Consider the following 27,041-nt stretch of genomic DNA (forward strand, 5'->3'; position numbering starts at 1 on the left):
ATTTTATGTTCTTGCCTCCTTTGTCGTAAATTAGGTGACCGTGTGTGCATGGGTTTATCTCTGGGCATTCTATCCTGTTCCATTGATCTATATTTCTGTTTCTGTGCCAGTACCATACTGTCTTGATTACTGTAGCTTTGTGGTATAGTTCAAAGTCAGGGAGCCTGATTCCTCCAACTCCGTTTTTCTTTCCCAAGATTGCTTTGGCTGTTCGAGGTCTTTTGGTTTCCATACAAATTGTAACATTTTTTGTTCTAATTCTGTGAAGAGTGCCATTGGTAGTTTGATAGGGATTGCATTGAATCTGTAGATTGCTTTGAATCTGTAGATTGCTTTGGGTAGTATAGTCATTTTCACAATATTGATTCTTCCAGTCCAAGAACATGGTATGGTATATTTCTCCATCTGTTTATGTCATCTTTGATTTCTTTCATCAGTGTTCTATAGTTTTCTGAGTACAAGTCTTTTGCCTCCTTAGGCAGGTTTATTCCTAGTTATTTTATTCTTTTTGTTGCAATGGTAAACGGGAGTGTTTCCTTAATTTCTCTTTCTGATTTTTTGTTGTTGGTATATAGGAATACCAGCGATTTCTGTGCATTAATTTTGTATTCTGCAACCTTACCAAATTCATTGATTAGTTCTAGTAGTTTTCTGGTGGCATCTTTAGGATTTTCTATGTATAGTGTCATGTCATCTGCAAACAGTGACAGTTTTACTTCTTCTTTTCCAATTTGTATTCCTTTTATTTCTTTGTCTTCTCTGATTGCAATGGCTAGGACTTCCAAAACTATGTTGAATAAGAGTGGTGAGAGTGGGCATCCTTGTCTTGTTCCTGATCTTAGTGGAAATGCTTTCAGTTTTTCACCATTGAGAATGATGTTTGCTGTGGGTTTGTCATATATGGCCTTTATTATGTCAAGGTAGGTTCCCTCTGTGCCCATTTTCTGGAGAGTTTTGATCATAAATGGGTGTTGAATTTTGTCAGAAGCTTTTTCTGCATCTATTGAGATGATCATATGGTTTTTATTCCTTAATTTGTTAATGTGGTGTATCACATTGATTGATTTGCATATATTGAAGAATCCTTGCATCCCTGGGATAAATCCCACTTGATCATGGTGTATGATCCTTTGTTGTTGGATTCTGTTTGCTAGTATTTTGTTCAGGAGTTTTGCATCTATGTTCATCAGTGATATTGGTCTGTAATTTTCTTTTTTTGTGATATCTTTTTCTGGTTTTTGCATCAGGGTGATGATGGCTTTGTAGAAATTATTTGGGAGTGTTTCTCCCTCTGCAATTTTTTGGAAGAGTTTGAGAAGGATCAGTGTTAGCTCTTCTCTAAATGTTTGATAGAATTTGCCTGTAAAGCTACCTAGTCCTGGACTTTTGTTTGTTGGAAGATTTTTAATTACAGTTTCAATTTCATTACTTGTGATAGGTCTGTTTATATCTTCTAATTCTTCCTGGTTCAGTCTTGGAAAATTGTACCTTTCCAAGAATTTGTCCATTTCTTTGTGGTTGTCCATTTTATTGGTGTGTAGTTGTTTGTAGGAGTCTCTTATAATCCTTTGTATTTCTGCAGTGTCAGTTGTGATTTCTCCTTTTTCATTTCTAATTCTGTTGATTTGCATCCTCTCCCTTTTTTTCTTGATGAGTCTGGCTAATGGTTTATCAATTTTGTTTATCTTCTCAAAGAACCAGCTTTTAGTTTTATTGATCTTTGCTATTGTTTTCTTCATTTCTATTTCATGTATTTCTGCTCTGATCTTTATGATTTTTTTCCTTCTACTGACTTTGGGTTTTCTTTGTTCTTTCTCTAGTTGTTTTAAGTGTAGGGTTAGATTGTTTATTTGCGATTTTTCTTGTTTCTTGAGGTGAGATTGAATTGCTATAAACTTCCCTCTTAGAACTGCTTTTGCTGCGTACCATAGGTTTTGGGTTGTCGTGTTTTCATTGCCATTTGTTTCTATGTATTTTTTTATTTCTTCTTTGATTTTTCCAGTGATCTCTTGGTTATTTAGTAGCACACCGTTTAGCCTCCATGTATTTGTGTTTGTTACATTTTTTTTCCTGTAACTGATTTCCAATCTCATAGCGTTGTGGTCAGAAAAGTTGCTTGATATGATTTCAATTTTCTTAAGTTTTCTGAGGCTTGATTTGTGACCCAAGGTGTGATCTATCCTGGAGAATGTTCCATGTGCACTTGAGAAGAATGTGTGTGCTGCCAGTTTTGGGTGGAATGTTCTATAAATATCAATTAAATCTATCTGGTCTATTGTGTCATTTAAAGCTTGTGTTTCCTTATTTATTTTCTGTTTGGATGATCTGCCCATTGGTGTAAGTGGGGTGTTAAAGTCCCTACTATTATTGTGTTACTGTCAATTTCTCCTTTCATGGTTGTTAGCATTTGCCATATGTATTGAGGTTCTCCTAACATTTATAATTGTTATATCTTCTTCTTGGATTGATCCTTTGATCATTATGTAATGTCCCTCCTTATCTCTTGTAACAGTCTTTATTTTAAAGTCTATTTTATCTGATATGAGTACTGCTACTCCAGCTTTCTTTTGATTTCCATTTGCATGGAATATCTTTTTCCACCCCTTCACTTTCAGTCTGTATGTGTCCCTAGGTCTGAAGTGGGTCCCTTGTAGACAGCATATATATGGGTCTTGTTTTTGTATCCACTCAGCCAGTCTGTGTCTTTTGGTTGGGGCATTTAATCCATTTACATTCAAGGTGATTATCGATATGTTTGTTCCTATTACCATTTTCTTAATTGTTTTGGGTTTGTTTTTGTGGGTCTCTTTCTTCTCTTGTGTTTCTCGCCTAGAGAAGTTTCTTTAGCATTTGTTGTAAAGCTGGTTTGTTGGTGCTGAATTCTCTTAGTTTTTGCTTGTCTGAAAAGCTTTTGATTTCTCCGTCGAATCTGAATGAGATCCTTGCTGGGTAGAGTAATCTTGGTTGTGGGTTTTTCTCTTTCATCACTTTATGTATATCCTGCCACTCCCTTCTGGCCTGCAGAGTTTCTGCTGAAAAATCAGCTGATAACCTTATGGGGATTCCTTTGTATGTTATTTTTTGTTTTTCCCCTTGCTACTTTTAATATTTTTCTTTGAATTTAATTTGTGTTACTTTGATTAATATGTGTCTTGGTGTGTTTTTCCTAGGGTATATCCTGTATAGGACTCTCTGTGCTTCCTGGACTTGGGTGACTACTTCCTTTCCCATGTTAGGGAAGTTTTCGACTATAATCTCTTCAAATATTTTCTCAGACCTTTTCTTTTTCTCTTCTTTTTCTGAGACCCCTATAATTCGAATGTTGGTGTGTTTAGTGTTGTCCCAGAGGTCTCTGAGATTGTCTTCAATTCTTTTCAATCTTTTTTCTTTATTTTGCTCCTCAGCAGTTATTTCCACCATTTTGTCTTCCAGCTCACTTATTCGTTCTTCTGCCTCAGTTATTCTGTTATTGATTCCTTCTAGTGTATTTTTCATTTCAGTTATTGTGTTGTTCATCTCTGTTTGTTTGTACTTTAGTTCTTCTAGATCTTTGTTAAACATTTCTTGTATTGTCTAAATCTGTGCCTCCATTCTCCTTCCTAGATTCTGGATCATCTTTACTATCATTACTCTGAATTCTTTTTCAGATAGATTGCCTATTTCCTCTTCGTTTATTTGGTCTTGTAGGTTTTTACCTCACTCCTTCATCTGTGACATATTTTTCTGCCATCTCACTTTTTTTTTTTTTTTTAATGAGTTGGGTTGTGTTCCTGTCTTACTGGTTGTTTGGCCTGAGGCTTCCAACACTGGAGTTTGTAAGCTGTTGGATAGATCTGGGTTTTGGTGCTGAGGTGAGGACCTCCGTGAGACCTTACTCCAATGAATAGTCCCTGGGGTCTGAGGTTCTCTCTTAGTCCAGTGGTTTGGACTCGGAGCTCCCACTGCAGGAGCTTCAGCCCAACCCCTGGCTCATGAACCAAGATCCCGCAAGCCGTGTGGGGTGGTTAGAAAAAAAAAAAAAAAAGAAAGTAAAAAATAAAATTAGACTAGGCAACTAATAGATATGTTAGAAAGAATATAAAAATAAAAATATAGATGAATCAACAACCGGAAGGTACAACAGTACCACAATAGTAAAAAAGAGGAGGAGGGAAAAGGAAAATTTAAAAAGGGGGAAAAGGCCTTGGCTGTGGAGAGCAGGGCCTAAGCAAGGGTGAGGTTTGGGCGGTGGGCGGGACCAATGCTCAGGACCCACTGGGCTGGAAAAGGCCCTGGGGGCTGTGGGGGGTGAGGCTTAAGCTCAACGGAACATTAGGAGCTCAGACGTGCCCCCCACCCCTGGTCTCAGAGGGCGGGGGACCTCACCTGGGGGCCCAGCAGACTCCCTGGCCCGAGTGGGCGGGGCAGTAGCCCTATGCTCCTCTCCCACTCCTCCCGAGGGCCCCTCCTGCCTGCCTTTCCTGATCTCCCCGGCCTCAGGGGCACCAATCTTGTCTGGCCTCAACTTCTCCTCCCCCCTCAGTCCCCCCATGTCCTACCAGTTCACTTGGGGGTTCCTCCCATCTCCTTGGGCATCAGGGTCCTCCACCAGCGGCCGGCAGGTGCCCTAGTTGTGGGGAGATTGGGGAGATGCTAACTCGGCATCTTCCCACCTTATTTACTTTTCTAGGATGAGGGTTGGAGGCCAGAGTAACCAAGGGATGATTCCTTCCCAAAAATACAGGGAATCAAAATGTATCTCCTCTCCCTCAAAGCACATATTTTCTGAAAGGAATTTTGGCCAGCTTACTACATCATTTGCTTGCTTGCTAATATTATATGATTATAAATCCTGAATACACTGGGGGCAGGTCTCAGATCTCCCTGAGATAATACCTCCTCTCCAACCAACAAACAACCTGGCTCTGTATCTTCAGGGCAAATTTATTAAGGTCCTCTTCCAACTGAAATACATTCTTCTAGGGCTGGGAAGAAAGAGTCCATTCTCTTCATTTTCTCAGACCTCTTCTTTATGGTGGGTAGTGGATATCTATAGAACTCTTAAAGAGTCTTCAAGGACAAAAATATTCAAATTTGATCTTGCCCTGATCTGTGACCCATTCTTATCAGCAAGTGCCTTTTTATTTTAGCATTTTTGACTGAGCTCAGTATTTGAAAGGTGACCTGCTGGTTTACAACACCTCTCACATTCCAGCAACCCAGCAACTGAGATGTTGTTCCGAGCTAACTGTTCTTCTCCTTTTAAGATCAGATATGACAGTTCCTATAGTAATCTAGCATGTTCATTGAAGATAACTTTGCAGGATGGCTTCACATGATATTTGTCATTTGGTATAGCCTAAAAGAAAATTCTCAGGAATAAATAAATGCAGTGAGAGTCTTCCCATCTTAAGTGGGATTGGAAGGCCTATTAGGAGGGCCATGGTAGAGATCCTGAAGACTTAATAATAGGTCTCTGGACCATGTAGGAGGGATTGCTATCCCACTGTCTTTGTTCTAAACATACAAATGAGAAATATCAGAGAAATTTCAGAGAAAGAAATACTAAGAACTAAATAAAGTTCACTCTTTAATGCTTGAAATAGATGGTTTAAAAGGTAAACTCACTTTACAGTAAATTTTGGAATTTCAACTTAGTTTTATTTTCTATCTTGAATTGACAAGATTATTCAGGGAAAATGGCTCCACTGCACAGATAGCCAACTATGCCTGGGACATTGTCCTAATTTTATGCAGTCATTCTTGTAGAAACCCAAATGCCTCCCTGAAAACAGAGGTGCAGAATCTCTATCAGAGATAGAATCTAGACAATGGATATGGGCCAAGATGCAGGATGATATTTCTTATGCTGTAAGCTTGTTAGAGCTGCCTGATTCTATTGTAATTCTTGAGGTTATTGGTAAGGCTCTGCCCGTCCACTGGAGGGGAGGCCTCTGTAGAGGTATCTTTCTTTTCCACTAGTAAACAAGGCAAGAGAGGATGACTGTAGCTCTGAGAATTCAAGACAAGTTTATTAAGATGCCTATGAGCTTGAGGCTCTCATCTAAGGAGTGTGGCAGTTGGAAGGTGAAGGTAGGGGTGGGGGAGAGCATCATTGGACAGTTAGTGCAAATACAGTTGTCAAGGCAAGGAGAGAGGGTGTTGTTTAGTATTGAAATCATGTATTCCAGATGCGGGCATTTGGTAGTCAATCTGCTCTGAAGTGACATGCTGCTGAATCTTTAAAGGGCTTCAGCCAGGGAGAGCAAAATCTGATTGGGCAAATTGCTAAAATATTTAAAGTGCAGCCTGTTAAAGCTTTTACTGCGAAGAGCATCACGTCAGAAGTTGTAGTCAGAAAGAGCGAGTAATTGGCTTTCCATCCTCATGCCAGTCAGTCAGCGTGAGGCTCTATTCCTATTCCTTCCTCTTCATTGCCAATGCTAATAACAATACTTCAGGGTGTGTGCATGTGTGTGTGTCTCATGGAGAGACTGGATAGCTGGTAAAATGAGAATAGAAGGAGTGAGACATCCATAAGAAGGGAGACTTAATCCACAAAATGATGTGAAGTCCATTTTAGAAAAAGGGGAATGGGAGAGAAAGGCAGAATTACTACCTGACAAAGGTCACCTGCGTGTCCAGGAGGTGGTGGTGGTTTGAGATAGTTATCTTTCAAAGGATGGGTTCTGCAAGCAAAAGAGTGGCCTTCAGTGACAACCACTTCCTCTGCATCTTTCATCTCCTCTGAGATGTAACGCAGGGGGCACTTTCCATTTATAATTTATCACATTTTCCACTTCGGTTTTCCTGTCCTTTTCTCCCCAGGCATGACCCCTTGTTAATTCCCGGCAATGATCAGATTGACAACATGGACTCCAACGTGAAGAAGTATGACTCTACTGGGATGTTTCACTGGTGTGCACCCAAGGAGATAGAGAAAGTCATCCTGGTGAGTGACAGATTGCAGAATTGATGCCATCCGCGTCTGTCCCAGATTATGTTTACTAGGAATGAGATTTTCCTAACTGGATGGTGGGGTGATAGTCCCTGCGCCTGATTATTTTTGATACTTAATATTCAGGACGTATATTGAAACAGCTAGAACTCTCATCAGAACATGACCTGAGAGTGGAATTTTCAATCACTGAATATGTATTGGCTCATTACCATAGGGTGTGAAATGCATCATGGGAGGCAGTATGTACCGTAACTCCTGTGGACATGGCTCTGGGGCCAGAGCCTGCCTGTGCCATTAGCTGTGTGGCCTTGGACGAGTAACTTGAGCCCTTTATACTGTATCTCTTATGTGTAAGAAGATGGAATGAGAATGACCCTAACTCATAGGATTGTAGTGAAGATTAAAACCCATACGTTTTAATAAGTTTATAGGACTCCATAAACTTACCTATTATTATTATTATTATATATTAAATGCCATGAAGAAATCTGAATGCTACCTGTATTCTCGTTTGTTTATAACAGTGTCACGTATCCTTCCAGATAATTGATTTGCACGTCTGTGATCCTTCTTAGCACACGATGCAGGCAGGCAAATCACATTTGCTGATGATGACAAGGGTGACCATGGTCCACCTTGGGAAGGCTGGGGCTCAGAGCCCCGTTTCCTGGTTGACTCATCTCAGTAGCAGCAGTGGGCTTCTTCTGGTCTGTCCCAAGAAGGTCAGCGTAGATAACAATCCACTCTACTCTTTAGACTTGTCCGATTAACAGCTTTAGGCTCTAATGCCTTCATCGGCTTTCCTACCGTTTATTGTCTTGCTAATCCATGAAAAATGGATTAATAATCAGGAAGTTCAGATGGAAGGGTTCTTTCTCCCTCGTGCTTTCTAATCCCCTTATTGCTGTGGCCTGCTCCTTTATGTCAACCAGGAAAATCCTATCATTTCTGATGTCATGGCCACCCTTCCTAAGAAAGGACTGTTCCAGTTCCTCAGAATGGCTTTGTGCTCTAATCCACTAGATTTTTCCCTGTGTTTTATCTGAATGTGTGTGTGATTTCTCAATTTAATTTTAATCGAGCATTAAGAACCAATACAGCTTTGTGCTGGAGGCTGTCTGGGAGGTGTGAAAGTTACAGACAAAAGCACAGAAAGTCAGAATCCTTAGGAAACAGCCCCTGTCCAAGGAGTGCAAATGGTTTTCATCACAAAGCTGCTCCATGTATTTACATTCTGATGTTGTATCTGCCCCACTTTTGCTCTAGGGATATAAACTCATCCTGGTGTTACCCACATGGGGACAGGTCAAAGGCTTGGTTGGCATTGCGGGATCCAAGGTTTTAATGGCTTGCCTAGATAATCCTGAGGAGTGCAAAGCCCCCTGCCGGCACCAAAGGGTTTAGTGAGGCCAGTTACTACTCCCCTCACCTGAAAAATAACATCGTTCAACAAAACATTTATAACAAACCTATTACATGTTGGGCACTGTTCTCGTTGCTGGGGGTACAACCCCTGACAACGACTGGTCTCGCAGAGCTTCTGTTCTAGTGGGGGCAAAGACCAGATCTCCAGGTAGGCAATGAATATGTAATAACGTTTGAGATATTGATAAAGTGCTATGAAGAAAATAAAGTGAGGTCGTAGGCTAGAAAGGGACTGAGAGGTGCTGTTTAGACAGTGTGGCCCAAAAAGCCCTCTCTAAAGTAACCCTGCACAGAGATGAGAATGCTTGGAAGAGCCAGCAACATGGGGATGCTTTCTGGGTACAGGATACTCTCTGCTTTGGGGGTTAGAAAACATGAGATGGCCGTAATTTTGAGGAAATGACCATCTAATTAAAAGATATAAATGTACCATGAAACAATATATTCAAAGCTAAGCGTTACGAGGCACAAAGTGCTGTTTGAATCTAGTATGTGTTTAAGTGGCTGGGGAAGTCTTATTGGATACAAACAGTTGATCTTGGAAGGGGTTTATGGCTATTAAGGCCCCACTTGGACTAGGCCTTGAAGAATGTGTAGGAAACTCAAGATACACACATAAGTAGTTTCTCTATTGCGTCTTAAACCTGGCAGAATCAGTCTCCCCAAGGCTGAGTTCCAGGAATTGGGATCTTTACCAGGTTCTCCAGTTGATATTGCTGTGGCTGGTCTAAGGATTGGTGTTTTGGTCCCCAGATCTAATTTCCTGTGGTCAGCACCTGTGCCTTGGCCACTCTGCTAATTGATGCCTTCCCTACCTTCCTATTCTAGATTTCCAGCCCCTATTCTGGACCCGCTTGGTATTCCTCAGGCTTGCTGAAGGGAGCTAGCCTCCCAGATGACCTGGTCAATTAAAATTAATCAGGGGTCCCATCACAGCACATTACAAACTGCTTGACCCTCTGCTGGTGGTACCTAGGCACACACACTTCCATGCAGCCAAGATAACTAACTCCAGGCGTCATCCATGAAGCAGTGTTGTGGGGTGTGACTCCCTAGTGGGTTCTCCTTGGTCACCATTTATAAGACATTTTTTATGCCCTCCGTCTGAGATGTCCCTGTACTGTTGTGGAGAGAAACCAATAATGGTGACAGCCCCTGCTTTAGTCTAACGATCAGGGAGTGAAAGCTTGCTTCTCCGTCTCCTTGGGGGTTACTGTAATAACCCTGACCTTATCGTGAATTGCAATATTGGCATTTAAACAATCAATACACTGGTCAATGCTAGGGATTAAATCGAGCAGAGTTTGATATGTGCAGGGGACATTCATATGCCTCCCCCAAAAGCATCGTAAGCCACATGGGGCCACCCAGACATGCAGTGGGTGGACAGGGAGGAAGAAAGCCAAGATGGGAGGCACCAGACCAGAAAGAGGCAGAGAAAGGCGCACAACTGGCCTCCTGTGTTACTTTCTGCATGAACACAGTGAGCAGAGGGGCCAGCGGTAGCTAATCATGTGCATTTCCTGGGAAGCTCTAACTGGGGTGATTTCTTCTCTCATTTGTCTCCTTTGTAAATACAGGCCTAAAGCTGGGGGAAGACATGGGTTTGTTGCCCTCGCTGTTCTGATCCTTTTAGTGGCTGTTTGGGAGTCTTCCTCTGATGACTTAACACGGGTGGCCACTCCAGTCATGTCCCTGGAAACCCCAAGGCAGCAGTAGACATTGATCAGCAAACTCTCTCTGGGAAGGGTCCTATAATAAATAATACAGGCTTTGCTGGCCATACGGTCTCTGTCACAACTAATCACCTCTGCTTTTGTAATGCAAGCTGTGACAAAGTGAAAGAGTGGCATGGACATATATACAGTACCAAACGTAAAATAGATAGCTAGTGGGAAGCAGCCACACAGCACAGGGAGATCAGCTCGGTGCTTTGTGATCACCTAGAGGGGTGGGATAGGGAGGGTGGGAGGGAGGGAGATGCAAGAGGGAAGAGATATGGGAACATATGTGTATGTATAACTGATTCACTTTGTTATAAAGCAGAAACTAACACATCATTGTAAAGCAGTTATACTCCAATAAAGATGTTAAAAAAAAAAAAAGCAGCCACAGACAATACCTAAATGAGTAAGATTGGCCGTGTTGCAATAAAATTTGGTGGAATTTGAACTTAATATAAGTTTCACATATTATGAAATATTCTTCTTTCGATTTTTTTTCAACCCATTTTCAAACATAAAAACCAATCTAAACTCACTGGCCATAGAAAAGCAGGTGGCGGACCAGATTTGGTCCATGGGCCAGAGTTTGCCAGCCCCTGGCTCAGGATATCATGTTCTACCTACTGATGCAGTGATGTCCTATGAGATCCCAATGATGAGTCTAGAATTTGGAACTCATTTCTCGAGCCGAGGCCAGCATGGGTCTGACTGTTTTATCATCATCTCAGCAACAGAAGCCGACAAGACAGCTCATTTTATCAACAATTTCCTGGAAACCAAGACTTCCTTTTCCGAATGACATAAATATTGCTATTCCCTCTTATTTTCCCCCTGAAAGTTCTGCTCTTATGTATGGATGGCATATCTTCCTTAAATCTTTTCTCAGAGAAGGTAGTGATATGTGTGAATATATGTTTGCATGCACTTATTCCACCAATGTAATTTATACACACATACTCTAATTATAAATATATATGGCATGTATATAACATGAAGAAATTAAAAAAATAATAGCACATAGTAAGCACTCAGCAATTGTTTACTTGGTATTTTACACAAGTGATTTTTTCAGTCCTTTTCACAACCCCATGAGGTCTTCTCTCCAATGCCTGTGCCCTTCTCCCTCCGGCAGACTCGAAGTGAAGCCGCTATGACCGTCCTGAGTGGCCACGTGGTGGTCTGCATCTTTGGCGATGTCAGTTCAGCCCTGATTGGCCTCCGGAACCTGGTGATGCCACTCCGTGCCAGCAACTTTCACTACCACGAGCTCAAGCACATCGTGTTTGTGGGTTCCATTGAGTACCTCAAGCGGGAATGGGAGACTCTTCATAACTTTCCCAAAGTGTCCATATTGCCTGTAAGTCCAAGGTCACATTATCAATGCTTTCTTCTTCTTTTCATTCACAAAAGAAAAATCCCAGATGGATAGAGTGGTTGTAGCTTTGATCGTGCTTCTGCTTCTTCATCTGGTTATGGACCTGAGGACTCAGCCCTTCCCCTATGCTCTGTCTAGGAATATCCAAACCCTGGGACACCTTATTAAAAGGGATTTGCAGCCAAGTTCAGTCACTCACCAGGCATGGAGTTTAGCTGGTATCAAACGTATTAACCATATCAGTGTCTATACAGTCTCTCTCTTGCCTACCCAAACCCAGAGCTTTGCAATATTATAGTACTTATAGCAGAATTTACATAAGGAACTATTTATATCACTTTATTTATGACATTATGAATGCTTGGAGAAATCTTATTTTACCATGTTCTGTTTTTAGCTAAATGTATTTAACAGAGTTCTTTATTTCTGTTGTACAAAAGGCCAACCCCTTCTGCTGGCCAACCCTTCCCTCCCTCCCAGTCATTTAGAAGCCCAGTAATGTTTTCATGAGATTGTGTGTGTGTGTGTGTATACATGTGTGCACATGTGTGCATGTGATGTTCTTGATTACAAAACACTAGGACCCAAATCTAAAAGGAACAATTTGGGACTCCACAATTTAATGAGAGGGCATGGGATACATGATTTGGGAGTCACATAACTAACTACTTCCCAATCGTTAATCAATATATTTTCCATAAACTTTCAAATAATTGTAGAGCACTGTACATTTCAACCTTTGATATAGTTCTCCAGGTCACAAATCCATGCAAATATCACTTACACTCCAAACGTTTTTCTTGGAAGTTCACATCCCTAAAACAGGAACACAAATTTCATTCTATATTTTAAGAAGTCTGGATTTTTTCCCACTTACAGAGCTGAAATTTGTTATTTCTATTATCAGCTTCTAGAACCTCGGAAATGGAAAACGAAGAGTCAAGTAATATAATTCAATAAGGAAGACATAAGAATCAATCCACAAGTAATGCCCATTCGTAGCTCTCAATACCATGTGTCCTAACGTATGCCTGGCGCAGTGGACACTCAATAAATGTATAAAGAAGTGAGAAAAATATAGACAGATATCTTTTGGCTGCTGGGCCCCAAATTCACTGACTTAGTGAACACATGTGGTTAAAAATAGTCACCTGCAGAAAAATAGTCATATACATACAAGAGCATAAACAGATATATACCTAATTCCAGAAACATGATAGTTGTGATTACGTATTTCCATGATTATTTTCCTACATGTGCTCTTCCACATGGTGTTTGGGAACAATGGACTAGGGTCTAAAAGTATTTTGTAAAGAGCTTATTAGTTTTCTGGGGTACAGGAGTCTATGTATGTGTGTATGTGTATAGTGTTGGGTGTGTAGGTGTGTGTGTGTGTTTGTTGTGTGTGTTTCCTTCTGTATGCTCTTGTACACATCCACTCATCTGCCTACATCTATATGAATGAGTTCTCCTATCTGCAGGGCCTTTTCAAACCCTCCAAAATTTATCACACTTGAACACAACATATTGGTACAAAATGGGCCTTCACCTATGTCTCCACATATTTCATTGTTTAAACAGGGCCCCAGATATAGGACCAGCCCAGAGAAACACAAGGTGTTTCTATGTGTGTCATTTGTATTTCTTGAGTTTTGAAATCATGCGTGTACAGCTGCATAGGGATTTTCTTATATTACAATTACTGGTGGATTCCCTACAAGGTGAAAATTAAAAGAATATGATGTAGGCAATTGAGGCTTATACACTGGTGAAATGATACAGGAAGTTGGTCAGACTTGTTTTGTACCAAAAGACCCCAGTAAAAAGGGGGAGACTTCTCCTTCTCTCAAAAGATCCTCCTCCGGAGCTTGGAATTAGTAGCTTCCCAGCCCCGTAGCACCAAATGCCTCTTCCTCCATAATTCCACTTTGCAGTTACATTTTGGAGGCTGGGAATAGAATCCTGACTGCCACCGAGTCATAAAAGAGGGCTGATGGGCTTGATCTCTGCAGCCAAGTCCAATCTTCTCAAAGCCCCCTTTCCAGGAAAGAGAATGAGAGGAAGGCATCCAGGGACATAGGCAGTTGACAGACCCTCTCCCTACACAGTCAGTAAGCTGAAGACAGCTCAGGTCTCCATGAAGGCAAGTCAGAAGCTGGATTCAGGTTGGAGGATCAAGGAGGCTGGTGGCTGGCAGTGAACTCCAAAATCATGCCCTTGGGGCCTTATCACATGGGATGGCCTGATTAGTTCTTCTCTGGCCGCCCCCCCCCGAGGACACAGAGCAGGTGGGGGTCATGTCCCTCTCCTCCAACCCTAACCCTTCTATTTGACCAGTGGCTGCATTCCTGGCCTCTGTCATTACCTCCTTGATCTGGGAATTTGTTTCCACTGTTTTTTTGTTGTTATGGGATTTTTTAAAAAATCTGTTTACTGGCTTATTTATTTTTAATTACTCCAGTAATATACAAGTATGTTCTTGTTATAAAATATTCAAACAAAGCAGATGTATATAAAGTCAAAAGCAAACTTTTCCTTCACCCCCAATCTTATTTCCCTCCCCGGGGTAATTACTGTTATTAGTTTAGTGTGTACTTTTCCTGAACTTTCTCTCTGAGTGTACGTACATTTATAAATACATTCATACATATATAGTTCTATTCTGTGGGTTCCTTTTTACATAAATGAAATCATACTTTTTGAATTGTCTAGAACTTGGTTTTTTTATTTGTTTCAATTGCTCCTCTGTCTTGAGATGCTTCCAAGGCAATACCTACATGGAGAGGTCTTTCAATCCCTTTACCTGCTGCATAGACTTCCGTTGTATATATATATCTGATAGTGTATTTAACCATGCCTCTGTTCTTGGACAGTTAGGTGATTTCCTTGTTTTTCTCTTGCTGAAAATATGCATTAAAATCATACACCTGAAGCTTCACCCCTTTCCGTATCCCCTTTGCAAGATGCACATTAATTCCACTCGCTCCCACATCCTCCGAATTCAGCCCCACCTCATCACACCGTGCTCCCTGGCTATTTCCTCTTGGCTGCCTTGGGAATTCTAGTTGGAGCTGCTGTCTTTTTGCCTGAGACAGAAGTGACCTGCTATTAAATAAACAGGCATTTGAAAGCCACCCCCTCGTTACATTCTGAAAGCCAGAGGTTGCCACAGGACAGTTACTTAAATCAAGACAATTTCCAGGCAGGAAGAAGATACAGAACCATGGCATAATTCCTCTCCCTCGTTAGTTAGTAATAGCTTGATTGAATATCGAGAGCGACCCTAAAATGCTGCCATCAGCACCGACTACCCTTTAGATTAACACACAACTCCTATTCCCTTGAATGTAGTTAGGCCAGCTTAATGTCAAGGCATAAAAAAGATACTTGTTAAATAATTTCCCAAAGCTCCAGCTCAATCTTTAATTTGTTTTTATTCTTTTCCCCCCCTCTTTCCCTCTTGTTCCTCAGTCTCACTTTTGCTTCTCCTTTTTTTTTTTCTCTCTTTCCTCTATGCCAAAGGGTACGCCGTTAAGTCGGGCTGATTTAAGGGCCGTCAACATCAACCTCTGTGACATGTGCGTTATCCTGTCAGCCAATCAGAATAATATTGATGATACTTCGCTGCAGGACAAGGAATGCATCTTGGCGTCGCTCAACATCAAATCTATGCAGTTTGATGACAGCATCGGGGTCTTGCAGGCTAATTCCCAAGGTAAGGGCAGCCCGTCTGCTGTGCCTATGGGGGACAGGGGCTGGCAAGAGGGATATCCTTCACCCCGTAATCCAGAGAGGCTCGCATCAGCCTGCCTGGTAGAGAAACACACCGTGGCTGCCGTGGCTTTCAAAGGGGCATCTGCTGCCTCTTCTTGCCAGCCCGGGCAGTGGGCTTGAGACCCTAACACCCACGCTCTCAATAGGCTGTCTTCCCCAAAACGAATCCAGCCTTTAAATGCCACCCCCTCAGCCTTCCCAAACAGTGGCTTTAGGACCAGGGTCGCCAGCTGAATGTCAGAGCGCTGAGATGATGCTGGCTGAACAATCCCCCGCGTTTCTCCCCAGCATCTGTTTTTGCCGTTGACCTGTGTTAAGCTTTGCCGTTGTTACAGCTGCATGGGGGTGTTGAGCTTTGCGTTGTCATCGGCTGACCAAGGGACAGTGGTCTCTGGAGGGTGGGGGGGTATATGGACACTGAAAGTCATTTCGCAAAAGGTGACACTTGTCAGCCCATGCGTTCTCTATAGGAGGCATGACAGTGTTAAATGACACACATCTGCCATCTCTGCTCTGCCCTGATCTTCCCTGTTATTTGCTCTGGGATCCTGGGCAGATGGTTCCAAGTAAAGATGTTGTCCAGGAGTCTCAGAGAGGCAGCACTGCAAAAATCCTGCAACAAACCACCTCACTAATCAGGGCCATGGCAGGATGGGATGTGACGCGTTTTCCGCCGAGTAACACCTCTGTGTGGGCTTGCCATGAACTGTAGGATCATTGTCGTAGGCGGTCTACTGGATAGGTGGCATCGGGTGCCTGATGGGGACCTGAATGCCATCATTCCAGGAGTAAAGATAGAGGGCATACAGCCCACAAAAACTGTAGCCGCTGGGCTATGAAGCACCATCTTACTGATATGATAAAGCTTAGCTCGATCCTGCCGCCTAGACCTACGTGCTACATTATCTTTTGCCAACTCAGCATGACTACCACCTCCTTCTAAGGTCCCCTCGACGTTGCAGCGAAGCCAGAAACAATCATTTCTAGAAGCCCCTTCTCTGCCTGGTTCTGGGCTGGAGTCTGCCAATGAGAGAGGGACACTAGGACGAGGTCTGGAAAGTGGAAGAGAAAAACAGTCTTGATTTTTGGAGGCAGCTGCAGGGTTCAAAGCAGCTCTCAGGGGAAGCTTTGAGAACCACTGGCTTTGCTGCTAGAGATGGAGACTGGTGTGTGGGCTTCCCCGAGGGTCCTGCGGTTCACAGCACCTTCTGGTGAAGTTCAAGAGAACCTTCCCCTTGGTGCTGCAAGTGAAATGGCTAATGGTGGCCTCTTTGACTTTTGCTCCTCCAGCCCTGCCCATGGCTGTGTCAACCTCTAATTTTCATCGTACCTGGAATAGAGTGGCTTCTATCTTGACATAACCCTGGCTGATACAGCCTGAAGCTTGGTTTTGACATCTCCACTCCAGCCTCCTCTGCCACCCCCCCCAAATCTAAATCTTGGTTTCCATTTGCTCAGCGGTGCCCGCAGGACAGAGCAATGCGCCGAGGCCCTAAGAAAGGAGCCTTAACTCTTCCCTGCGTCCTGCACGACCTGCTCAGGGAGCTGAGGTGACAAAGGATGGGAGGAGACAGTTAGCTGGCCTTCTTGGAGGGGGAAGAGGCAAGCTAGCTTTCAGTTCCTGCCCCTAAGTACTTGATCTTCACTGTGTGTCTTCCCACCCACACCCCAGCATGGGCATCACCCAGGGACTGTTAGAAATGCAGACTCATGCCACACAGACCTACCGGGTCAGAATCTGCATCCTAACAGCGTCCGCGGGTGATTCGTGTGCACTGCTTTAAGGCACAATAAATCTTTACGCTAACAACACTGGGTCCAGTGAACGCACTGACCAACCCCATTAGATGCGCCTCGTCTCCTGGCAGGAGCTAGCAGAGGGAAGTGCACCCTCCAGGTGGAGATGGAACCAAATAGGGGGTGGAGGGGCAGGAAAAGACTCCCTTACCCCAGCATGCCTGTTTCCTCGCAATTCAATAATCGTGATTTTCAAGGTCCTAGATTAGAATCTCAACATATAATATAGTCACATATGCATCCGACATAGGTGTTCCTTCCAGCTCTCTTAAACCTTATCCCAGCCTGTCAGATCCTTTTGATGGCCAAACTGGTAAAAAAATGCTTCCCCTCCCCTCTTCAAACACTTACTCGATTCTCAAAAGACTTCTTTACTGTTTTTATCACAGGAGTAAGCAAGAATAGTAGGTCTTGGAGGGAGAGAAGGAAGAAAGGAAAAGAGAACTCATTTTTTCCTGCAAAAAAAAAAACAAAAAAGGGCTCTTATTTTGTACACACACACACACACACACACACACACACACACCCGAGAAGGGGCAGAGGATGTGCCCTATGGCCGGTGGTGGTTTTCCGAGACTCCTGGTTGGCATTGGAGTGGAGTGGAGTGTACATCCCCCAGTAGCCAGCAAGCATTCTGTTTGGCTCTCGATGAGAGACTGTCGAAGCTGTAGCCCCGCTGAGTCCATATTTCCCATCGTTTTCTTACTCTGTCTGCTCCTCTCTTGTCCTTGGTTTCTAATACTCCCCTTTGGCGACTCTGACCTTCCAAAAAGCAGTGGTCCAGTGGCGGCCATCAGCGCGGGAGGTTGCTTCCTCCCCGATGGGTGAGCGTTGTAAGTTCACCTCTGGCTGCTCGCTGTACAGCCCGCGCCTCAGGTTCGTCCCAGTCCGTGGGGTCAGATGGACGAGCTGAGATTCCCGGCTGCTCCCCCTCCTTGAGACCCTTGTGACCCACCGGAACGCCCACTGTCCTCAAATACTTCTGTCACCCTTCATCTGGGCATTTGGCATGACCGAACTCCAAGTGGATTGGAATTACGGAATACAAAATGGATTTCGTCTTACTATTTTCACTTCGGGGAACAAATCTAACTTCCCCATGAGAGGTAACTACAGAGATTTCTGGCCGCTGACACCCCACCTTTCATCACTCTTTATTCTGTAGTCCTTATGAAACCCATTCCTTTGTTTTGTCTTGAGAGCTCTGTTACCATCTCTCCAGAACACAGCAGGACAGAACTGTGGACCCAGGACAGATGTGTGTACTCTTGGGCCAGAGTATTCATGCAACCTTATGGCGAGTTGTTCTAACATGAAATGAAACAAGAAAATGTGTCTTAACATTGAGGAGGTAGAGCCTTCACTGGGATTTGTGTTCAGACACTTGCCACTGCATGTTATTTGCTCTCCTAGACTCACAAAACCTCTTTTCCCTCTTGTCTTTTCACATTCCCTTTTAGTGTCACTGTTCTAGCCCACATGGTGTCAGGACTGGCCCAGCCTAGGGATTCTGGACCAGATACTTTCTGAAAAGATCTGAAATGTGGTGGCTGATTGTCAAAAACAATTACAGAGAAAGGTGGCATACCCCATGCTGGATGGTATATCCGATGTGACAGTTGGGTCTATGAGATGCAGTTTTAATATACAGCAGGCAAGACTGCAGTGACAATTATATAAAGCAGGTGAAGCCACTTCTTGCTGGTCAGCAAACATCAGCTCAGAACCACTTTACAGCTCTTTACCAGCAACTAAGTGCCTTTATTTACAGAGCGCCTGTCACTTCCCTTTGGCTGGAGAGCTGGTGTATTATTTAGCACGCATTTATCTGGGGAAAACATTTCAATTTAAATCAGCTGGTACAACGGTGGCTCTTGCCAGACTCTCTCCCTGTGGTTCTAAAAGACAAGAACTGAGTCAGATCTTGGAAAGGCGGGTGAACAGAGGGAGGAAGGGTCTATTCTCAGAGAGCCACTTGAATCAGAACCTGGAAGGAAGGCTCATGCGATTGAATTTCCCATTATGCTTTTTTTGTTGTTGAAGTATGATGGTTGATTTACAATGTTATATTAGTTTCGGGTGTATAACATAGTGAGTGATTCAATATTTTTATAGATTATGCACCATTTAAAGTTATTATAAAATATTGGCTATATTCCCTGTGCTGTACAGTGTATCCCTTGTAGCTTATTTATTTTATACATAGTATCAAAAGTTTGTATCTTTAATCCCCTACCCCTATCTTGTCCTTTTCCCTTCCCTCTCCTGACTGGTAACCACTGGTTTGTTCTCTATATCTGTGAGTCCGTTTCTGTTTTGTTACATACATTCACTTGTTTTATTTTTTACGTTCCACATATAAGTGATAACATAGAGTATTTGCCTTTGTCTGACTTATTTCACTGAGCATAATACCTTCTAGGTCCAACCATGTTGTTGCAAATAGCAGAATTTCATCCTTTTTTATGGCTAATATTTGTGTGTGCGTGTGTGTGTGTATGTGTATATATGCCACATCTTCTCTACCTACTCATCTATTGATGAACACTTAGGTTGCTTTCATATCTTGACTATTGTAAATAATGCTGCTATGAACATTGGGGTGCATGTATGTTTTTGAATTAGTGTTTTCGATTTCTTCAGATATATAGCCAGGAGTGGAATTACTGGATCATGTGGTAGTTCTATTTTTAGTTTTTTGCCATTATGCTTTTATATTGAGTTATGAAATGAGCATTTATACTTTCTTCCTGCTTAACCTTCCAGTAAGGGTAAGTCTTAAGGGAAAGAAAGAGGAATAAGTGAGTGACCACTATGTCTCAGGCACTGTAGCACGCAGGACACAAATGGCTACCATATTGGACAGTGCAGGTCTAGAGCATAGGCTTACTGCCTTGCTAAGGGTTTGGATTTATAAGAAGATGATGATTAAATCCATCTTTTAGAAAGATAGCAGACAAAAATATGAGCATGGTTTAGAGGTGGAAAGAGATGGTGGCATGAGCTATATGAGAAGACTACTGCAATGGACTAGAAGGGATGAGATGAGGGCTGACAGGACAACTTAGTGATGTTAGTTGTGAGGACAAGACAGAAATTGAGATAGATTTGAAATAGAATAGCTGTTGAAGACTAGTTGGTGGGAAGGAGGTATGGATAAGCAAGGGTGAGGAATTGCGAATGCGTTTCGAGGTTGGCCACGGGGTGGATGTAAAAACGATTAAGTTCGCAAAGGACCCAGGAGGAGAAACAAGCTTGGGGCAGAAGGTAAAACAATTAGGTCCTGGTTCATTTGAGTTGAAATTTTCTGGAGAATATCCAGTGAGAAATAAGAACATATGGTTACAGGGATAAAGTTAGGTTTGAAGCTATAGACTCAGAGGTCGTTGGTGATGGACAGTGTATGGGCCTTGAGAGTGGATATTTTCCAGGGAGACAAGGCAGGGCAACTAAGAGAAAAGGGGCCATTGTGGAACCTTGGGAAACATCAACCTTGAAGGGACAAACAGAGGAAGAGAATCCAGTGAGAGGGGCTGAGGACACAGATTTTGGGGGGTAGGAGTAGGTGGTATGAAGGTAAAGGAGAAGAGGGTTGAATAAATTCCAGAGTCGCGGTCTAGGATGTATCCTAATTATTTCTCGCTGTGTGTGTTTTCTTGAGCAGACTCTGAGCTCTTTGAGAGGCAAAGACTCTTCCTTATCTTGCTAATCTTCGTGTCCCCAGTCCCTCTAGCGCAGGACCTGACACAGAGTTGGCATGCCAGAAGAATTTGCTGGGCTGAACTGATTTGAAAGGACACAGTGATTAGCACTGTCAGATACCGCAGAAAAGTCAAGTAGATGAGGGCCTAAAAATGGCAACAGTGCATTTGACCCTCAGGAAGTTCCCAGTGATCTTAGCAAGAGCAGCTGAGTAGCTTGTTGCCAGTAGAAGCAAGCAAACCTTAATGGGAGGTGAGAATTGGAGCTCCTATATTACTCTTTCAAGTGCAGATAGGGAGAGAAATAGGATATTTCAAAGGAGCTCGTCAAAGAAAGGATTTCCTTTTTGTTTTTAGAAGAGGGAGAAATACACCATATTTGTTGGCTATGGTAGGCTAGGGTGAAGCCCCATAGAGGGGCAAAGTTTGAAGCTACAGGAGAGAGTTGTTAAACAATAAAGGAGGAACCAGAGAGAAGCAGGAGAGACGATGTGTCCTTTAAAAAAGAAGGAATGATCCTTGTTCCTCTGAGTCAGAGGGCTGGATGGGGAAGATGAAGCTGGAGGAAAGTTCAGTCTGATGGCCCCTCCTTTCTTCATGAAGCAACCAACTTGGCTTTCCTTGAGGAGTTAAGTGGGTCAGTTGGGACAGGGAACTGATGTGGTAAAGGTTCAGAGCAGACACCATGGGAACCACATAAGAAAAGGACTGGATTTAGGTGAAAGCACCGTGAGCATTGGTGAGGACCAGCTGGGGTTGGAACCATGCTAAAACCAGTCAGCACTGCCCTGCAGTTTTCTCTGCAGTGCTTTGCAAAAAAGCACAGAAACTAGAACTTGGCTTTAGCTTGGGATGGAGATTCGGAGGAGGCAAAGGATTCCGTGGTGCTGTTGAGAGAATATTAAAATGAGTGTCCCAGGGTCTAAGACGGTAGGTGGAGAAGTTAAACCAGAGTTGGGGCTTCTAGGCAGAGAGGCCAAAAACGAAGCAAGAAATAAATCTCTGCGAGGTCAAAGAACGGGCACGTGGAGTAAAAGAGTGCCAAAGGGTGGGAGGTTTGATTAGAGAGAGGATGTGATGACCTCAGAGGATGAAATATTCCTTGCAGAGCCAGAACAGATCTTGGTCATGTTCACGCTAAAACAGTTCTTCTCCACAAGGACTCTGAGCCCAAAGCAGAGCCCGTCTCTTCACCACCAGCACCACCACCACTACCATGACCAGCACGACCACCAGCACCACCACCAGCAACCATAATAATAATGCTTATGCTTCATGAATGTTTCCTGCTGTTATGTGGTAGGTATTTTGTCAACCAAGACAACAGACGTTTCTTAGATCACCGGTTTTCACCCTTGCCTGCACATTGTAATCACTTGAGAAATGTTAAAAAATATCAACGCCTGGGTTGCCCCTTAGCAGTTGTGACTTAGCTGGTAGGGGGTACAACCCGGGCATCAGGAGTTTTCGAAGTTCCCTGATGGCTCCCAGGTACAGCCAGGGTTGAGAACCACTGCCCAAGGTGGTCCTCAGAGGACGTGTATGAAGTAAGAGGGTTACTATTTTGATTTTAAAGAGGAAGAAACTGAGGCTTTGAGAAGCTAAGTAATCATTTTAACCTGAGTCTTCCTGGCTTCCTGGGAATCCTCACCTTTAAATCATTTTGCTTCTTTATAACAATTCTGTTATTTAAACCTGTTGGTCTACCTTCTTCCTTTCATATTTTTGTGGCTGATCATTAGCTTTCCCAATACTGAAAATCCTTAAGTGGAGAAAAGGGGTAGGGGAAGGCAGTGGGAAACCAGGCTCTGACTTTTGCCCAACTGGCTACGTTTGTCATCTTGTTTCTGGCATATGTCTCAAGGCGACAAGTAAAGGATATTAGTTGCCCTGTGGACAGGCCTTCTTCTTTTTTTTTTTTTTTTTTTAGCAGATATTCATTTTTAATTATTATTTATTTATTTATTTATGGCTGTGTTAGGTCTTCGTTTCTGTGTGAGGGCTTTCTCTAGTTGCGGCAAGTGGGGGCCACTCTTCATCGCCGTGCGCGGGCCTCTCACCATCGCGGCCTCTCTTGTTGCGGAGCACAGGCTCCAGACGCGCAGGCTCAGTAGTTGTGGCTCACGGGCCTAGTTGCTCCGCGGCATGTGGGATCTTCCCAGACCAGGGCTCGAACCCGTGTCCCCAGCATCGGCAGGCAGACTCTCAACCGCTGCGCCACCAGGGAAGCCCCAGGCCTTCTTCTTGACCACAGCTTTTGAAAGGTGGCAGGGCTGAGAGCCAGCACTCCACGGCTATTAAACAGCAACGCTGCCCACCTTCAAAGCCAGCACGGAGTTCCTCCCAGTCCCTGGGTCTCTTCAAGAAGATGGCGCTGGTGTGTATCCATGCCTGGGCTAAATTTGGATGCTGGTGTTAGGGTTCCTCTCTTGTTCTTTTTCCTGTTATATGCTGTGCATTCATCTGATGCATGCTACCTGTCCTGAAGGTGTCAGTCCAATTCCATGAACATTTACTAAGCATCTGTCACGTGCCCAGACTGTGCACGGCAGACACTGCCGGGGAGTCAGGGGTCATAAAGCACATTCCCGGTCTTTGCAACCTCCTAGGTGAATAAATAACTCTGCTTCGGAATGCTGGTTGCTCCCCATGGGAGAATTACCATCTCTGGAGACTAACACTAGGGACAGGAAGAGAAAGAGAGTGGGTTTGAGAGACACTCTGGGAAAAAAGCAGAGGATTTCAGCAGTTGGAAACAAACAGATCTGGCTGCAGTCAGAGAGCAGAACAGAGGGAAAGGGGCAGAGGTACATGGGGACATGTTTGAGGGACAGCAGTGAGTACAGTTGGGCAGGAACACAGTGTGTGTGTCAGGCAGCAGGGGGACAGAAGGCTGAAGTGTGGGTTGGGCATTGAGAAACTTTTTCTTTTTTGTAGTTAGGAAGCTGTAAATCATTTTTTATGAGTCTGTGAGTTAGGAAGCTGTAAGTAATTCAGTGGGCACCAGAGAGCTACGGAAGGTTTCAAAGCAAGAGAGTGATGGGATTGGACCTGAACTTTAGGAAGATTGACCTGGCAGCCTAGTGAAGCATTGTTCGGAGTGGGAAAGAAGAGGATGCAGGGAAACTGGGTAGGAACAGTGGTTACCCAGGAGGAGACCAGGAACCCGGAACTGGAAAAAGAAGGGGAGGGTCTAGGGTAAGATGGGTAGGTGTAAAACAGACTGTGTGAACGTGAGCTTCCTTCCCGGTAATGGACGACAGTGGCTGCTCGTGGGAAGAAGCCTGCGGAGAGGAGGGGTTGGCTGCAGGACGAAGCAGTGTTGGTTGTGTTGGGTTTCAGTTATGATCCATTTCCCCACGGACTTGGTGGAAAAATCCAGGTGAACCTGAAAAAACAGATGGGTGGAGATGAAGTCCTGAATCCAGGAGAGGGTCACAGTTAGAGATCCGCCCCGTTGCCCATGCTCTAGGGGCTGAGAAGAGCCTCAGGGGAGAGGATAAGGAAAGGGAGTTGAACGGCGGAAGTCTGGGGAGCACCTTGGAAAGGACAGAGGGAGCCATTGGTACAAGCCGCCGAGCCTCAGCTGAGCTGAGTTCCCAACGCTCCTGGGGAGGGAGGAGCATGTGTCTCAAACTTTGGGACAGATGTCTGCTGCCTGCTTTCTCTTGCCTCCTCTAAATTAATTTGTCTATATTTTATGCCTCTTTACAACCACAAGTTTAAAAAAATTATAGTGGACTTACATAAACACACCGACAGGCACACAAGCACAAGACACACGTACACACACACACACACACACACACACACACACACACACCTTAGTTCCTACAGCCCTCTGTGACCGTCAGGCACAGTTACACTAAGTGATGCCCACATATAAGCAGACGCTCTCCTTTGTCTGAATTTCAACAAAGGTTAAGAGCCTCAAGTAGGGAATGACATTTTTCTTTGGAAGTATGGCTGTAGTCCTTGGAGAGACAGCATTAATTGGGGGCATAGGGTACATCCTGAAGTCTGAGATAGCTTTTACTCTTTCAGGGAAGAAAACGTGACTTCTGTTTTATATACGGGGGAGATCATGTGAATTAAGATCTCTGAATTATATTGGATCACAGAAGTCAGGATTCAAAAGGGCCTTCCTAAACTGGAACTTTGGGACAAAATCCATGGGATGGAATGGAATGAAGACTGCTGAGCATTAAGTTTCAAATAATTACTCAAGACAGGCTGGATAAACCTTGCTGATAGAGGTGTAATTTATTTGGGGCAGTGATTGGGTTCATCCTGGCCAGTCTGAGAGGGAGTGTGTCAAGATCTATGAAGATTTGAAGGAAGGCATTGACAAACAGGCAGTGCTGCCAAGGGGGCGACCAGAATGGGGAAATGCTTGGACTACGTGTCACTTGCTCAGCGGTTAAGAGAATGGGGCTAGGGGACCAAAAGGGCCATCTTCTGCTCCATTGAACAAAACCAGGATCGATGGCTAATGATTAAGGAGAACCAGATTTTAATCCCACATAAGAAAGGCTGCCTAAACATGTAGTGGGTGTCCTATCACCGCATGACTGTTTGCCAAATGGAAGATCCTGGTGTGACCTTTGTGATGGCGGGGAAAGTAGATGAGAGGAGTTCTGTGGTCCTTTATAACTGAGGGTCTCTGGTGTTTTCTTGATTCTGATGACATAGAGCTCTGTGTTTTAGAAGATCTACTTTCTTACTCCAGAGGGAGAGCTATGCTGTTTGGCGAGATTGGGGTCAAAATGGGTCTTTTAGTGGAAACTTTCACATCTTTCCAGAATGGCATTGTCTTTGTGTCTAAGATGGGGAGCGGCCTGCATTGGGGTGAGCAGTTGCACATCTGGCTTTTCCATTAATTTGACAGACCACCCCCATCTTCAACTCCCATGTCACCCCTCAACCCCTGCCCTTCCCAGTTTTCTCCCTTCCTCCTCTCCCCCAAGCCTCACCCCCTGCACATCCGGGCTGCTCTCACTTGCAAACATACCTATACACATATCCTACACACACTGTCCTCCCTCCCTGAAATCAGAGAAGCCTTTTTTCAGCTGCTCCCATATAACATTTCATTACCACAATATTCTCTCTCAATTCTGAGCCGGTGGTGGGGGAGAAACCATTCCTCTTTATACCCACCCTACGAACAAAGCTCAGCGCTAAAATATTTTTCTTCAGTTGTAACTGAAAGGGCTGTTGGCTTCCATCCCAAAAACCAGAAAGACAATTATACTTAACTGTTTAGAGATTTATAAGTACCACACTGGAGTAGCCTCTAGGTAGTAACTTTAGATACCCAGCCCAATAACTTTCTTTTATTGGTTTGTGATTTAGATCTTATTTTCAGTCCTCTATAATAAGAGGAGTACATTTCATTAAAAGAGCTTACTAAACAATAAAGAAAATCTGGCTTAGGGCTCCGAGCGGGTCTCAGGTACAGAAAGGGGTCTGCCCTGTTCCATTTCTTCTGCAGACATCATGAGGCGGATCTGAGCACAGTGAGGTAGCTGTATTTCAGCAAAGCAGCCATTGCAGCCGTTTTCTAAATGACTTCAACTTGGGAGATTTTTTCCTACACAGCATATTTCACCACATGAGAGATGCTTTGACGACTGCCATCTACTAGTCTGGCAATAGATTCCCAGTGAAGGAAACAAGGAGAAGCAACCACCGCCACGACAATAGCTGTAACAAGAGACTGAGGAGTGAGGGCTACTTTCTGTACCCATGGAGGTTTTTAGGCCCTCCGTAAATGGAGGTCTAACCAGGGGAGTGGATTGGGGAAGAGAAAGTAAAAACGGACAACATCACCTATTCCTTCCAATGGCCTGCTTAGCAGAATTCACTTCTGCTGTGCCCAGCTTGGGACAACTGCAGTGAGAGGAAATCTGAGCTTCAGAGACAGAAAACAGATGTGGGCTGGAGTTGGGGTGGGACTGAGCTCATTGTCCCAGCGTCAGGCTTTCATGAGCTGCTCTGCTACTCAAAGCTCATGTGCCTAGTTAAGGCTCCTTTTAAAAAATTATAATTCCCCCTTTTTCTTCAGGTGAGTCATGAACCAGGCACATTCATAGACAATATTTCATTTAATCTCCCCGATAAGCTACTCAGGCAGAGGTCATTTATCTCCATTTTACAGATGAGAAAACTGAGGCTCAGAAAAATTCAGCAACTTGTCCAAAGTCTCTTAGCTCAGATCCCCAAACTGTCTGATTCCAAAGCCTTGTGCTTTTCTCACTACATCAGTCTGCCGCATAAAAGAGAACAAGTGTTATTCTGATGAA

General features: G+C 43.7%; 1 protein-coding gene across 5 annotated transcripts in view; it reads left to right on the forward strand.

The window, feature by feature from the left end:
• KCNMA1 (potassium calcium-activated channel subfamily M alpha 1) overlaps positions 1-27,041 on the forward strand; it is a 745,231-nt gene that overhangs the window by 660,501 nt on the left and 57,689 nt on the right. For all 5 annotated transcript variants that reach the window (XM_036829453.1, XM_036829449.1, XM_036829450.1 and 2 more), the window contains 3 exons: positions 6,808-6,931; positions 11,222-11,446; positions 14,987-15,179. In XM_036829453.1, coding sequence (XP_036685348.1) covers positions 6,808-6,931; positions 11,222-11,446; positions 14,987-15,179 — 542 coding nt within the window. The remainder of the gene's footprint in view (positions 1-6,807; positions 6,932-11,221; positions 11,447-14,986; positions 15,180-27,041) is intronic.

Source organism: Balaenoptera musculus, chromosome 16, assembly GCF_009873245.2.
Source record: "Balaenoptera musculus isolate JJ_BM4_2016_0621 chromosome 16, mBalMus1.pri.v3, whole genome shotgun sequence".
Taxonomy (NCBI): Eukaryota; Metazoa; Chordata; class Mammalia; order Artiodactyla; family Balaenopteridae; genus Balaenoptera; species Balaenoptera musculus.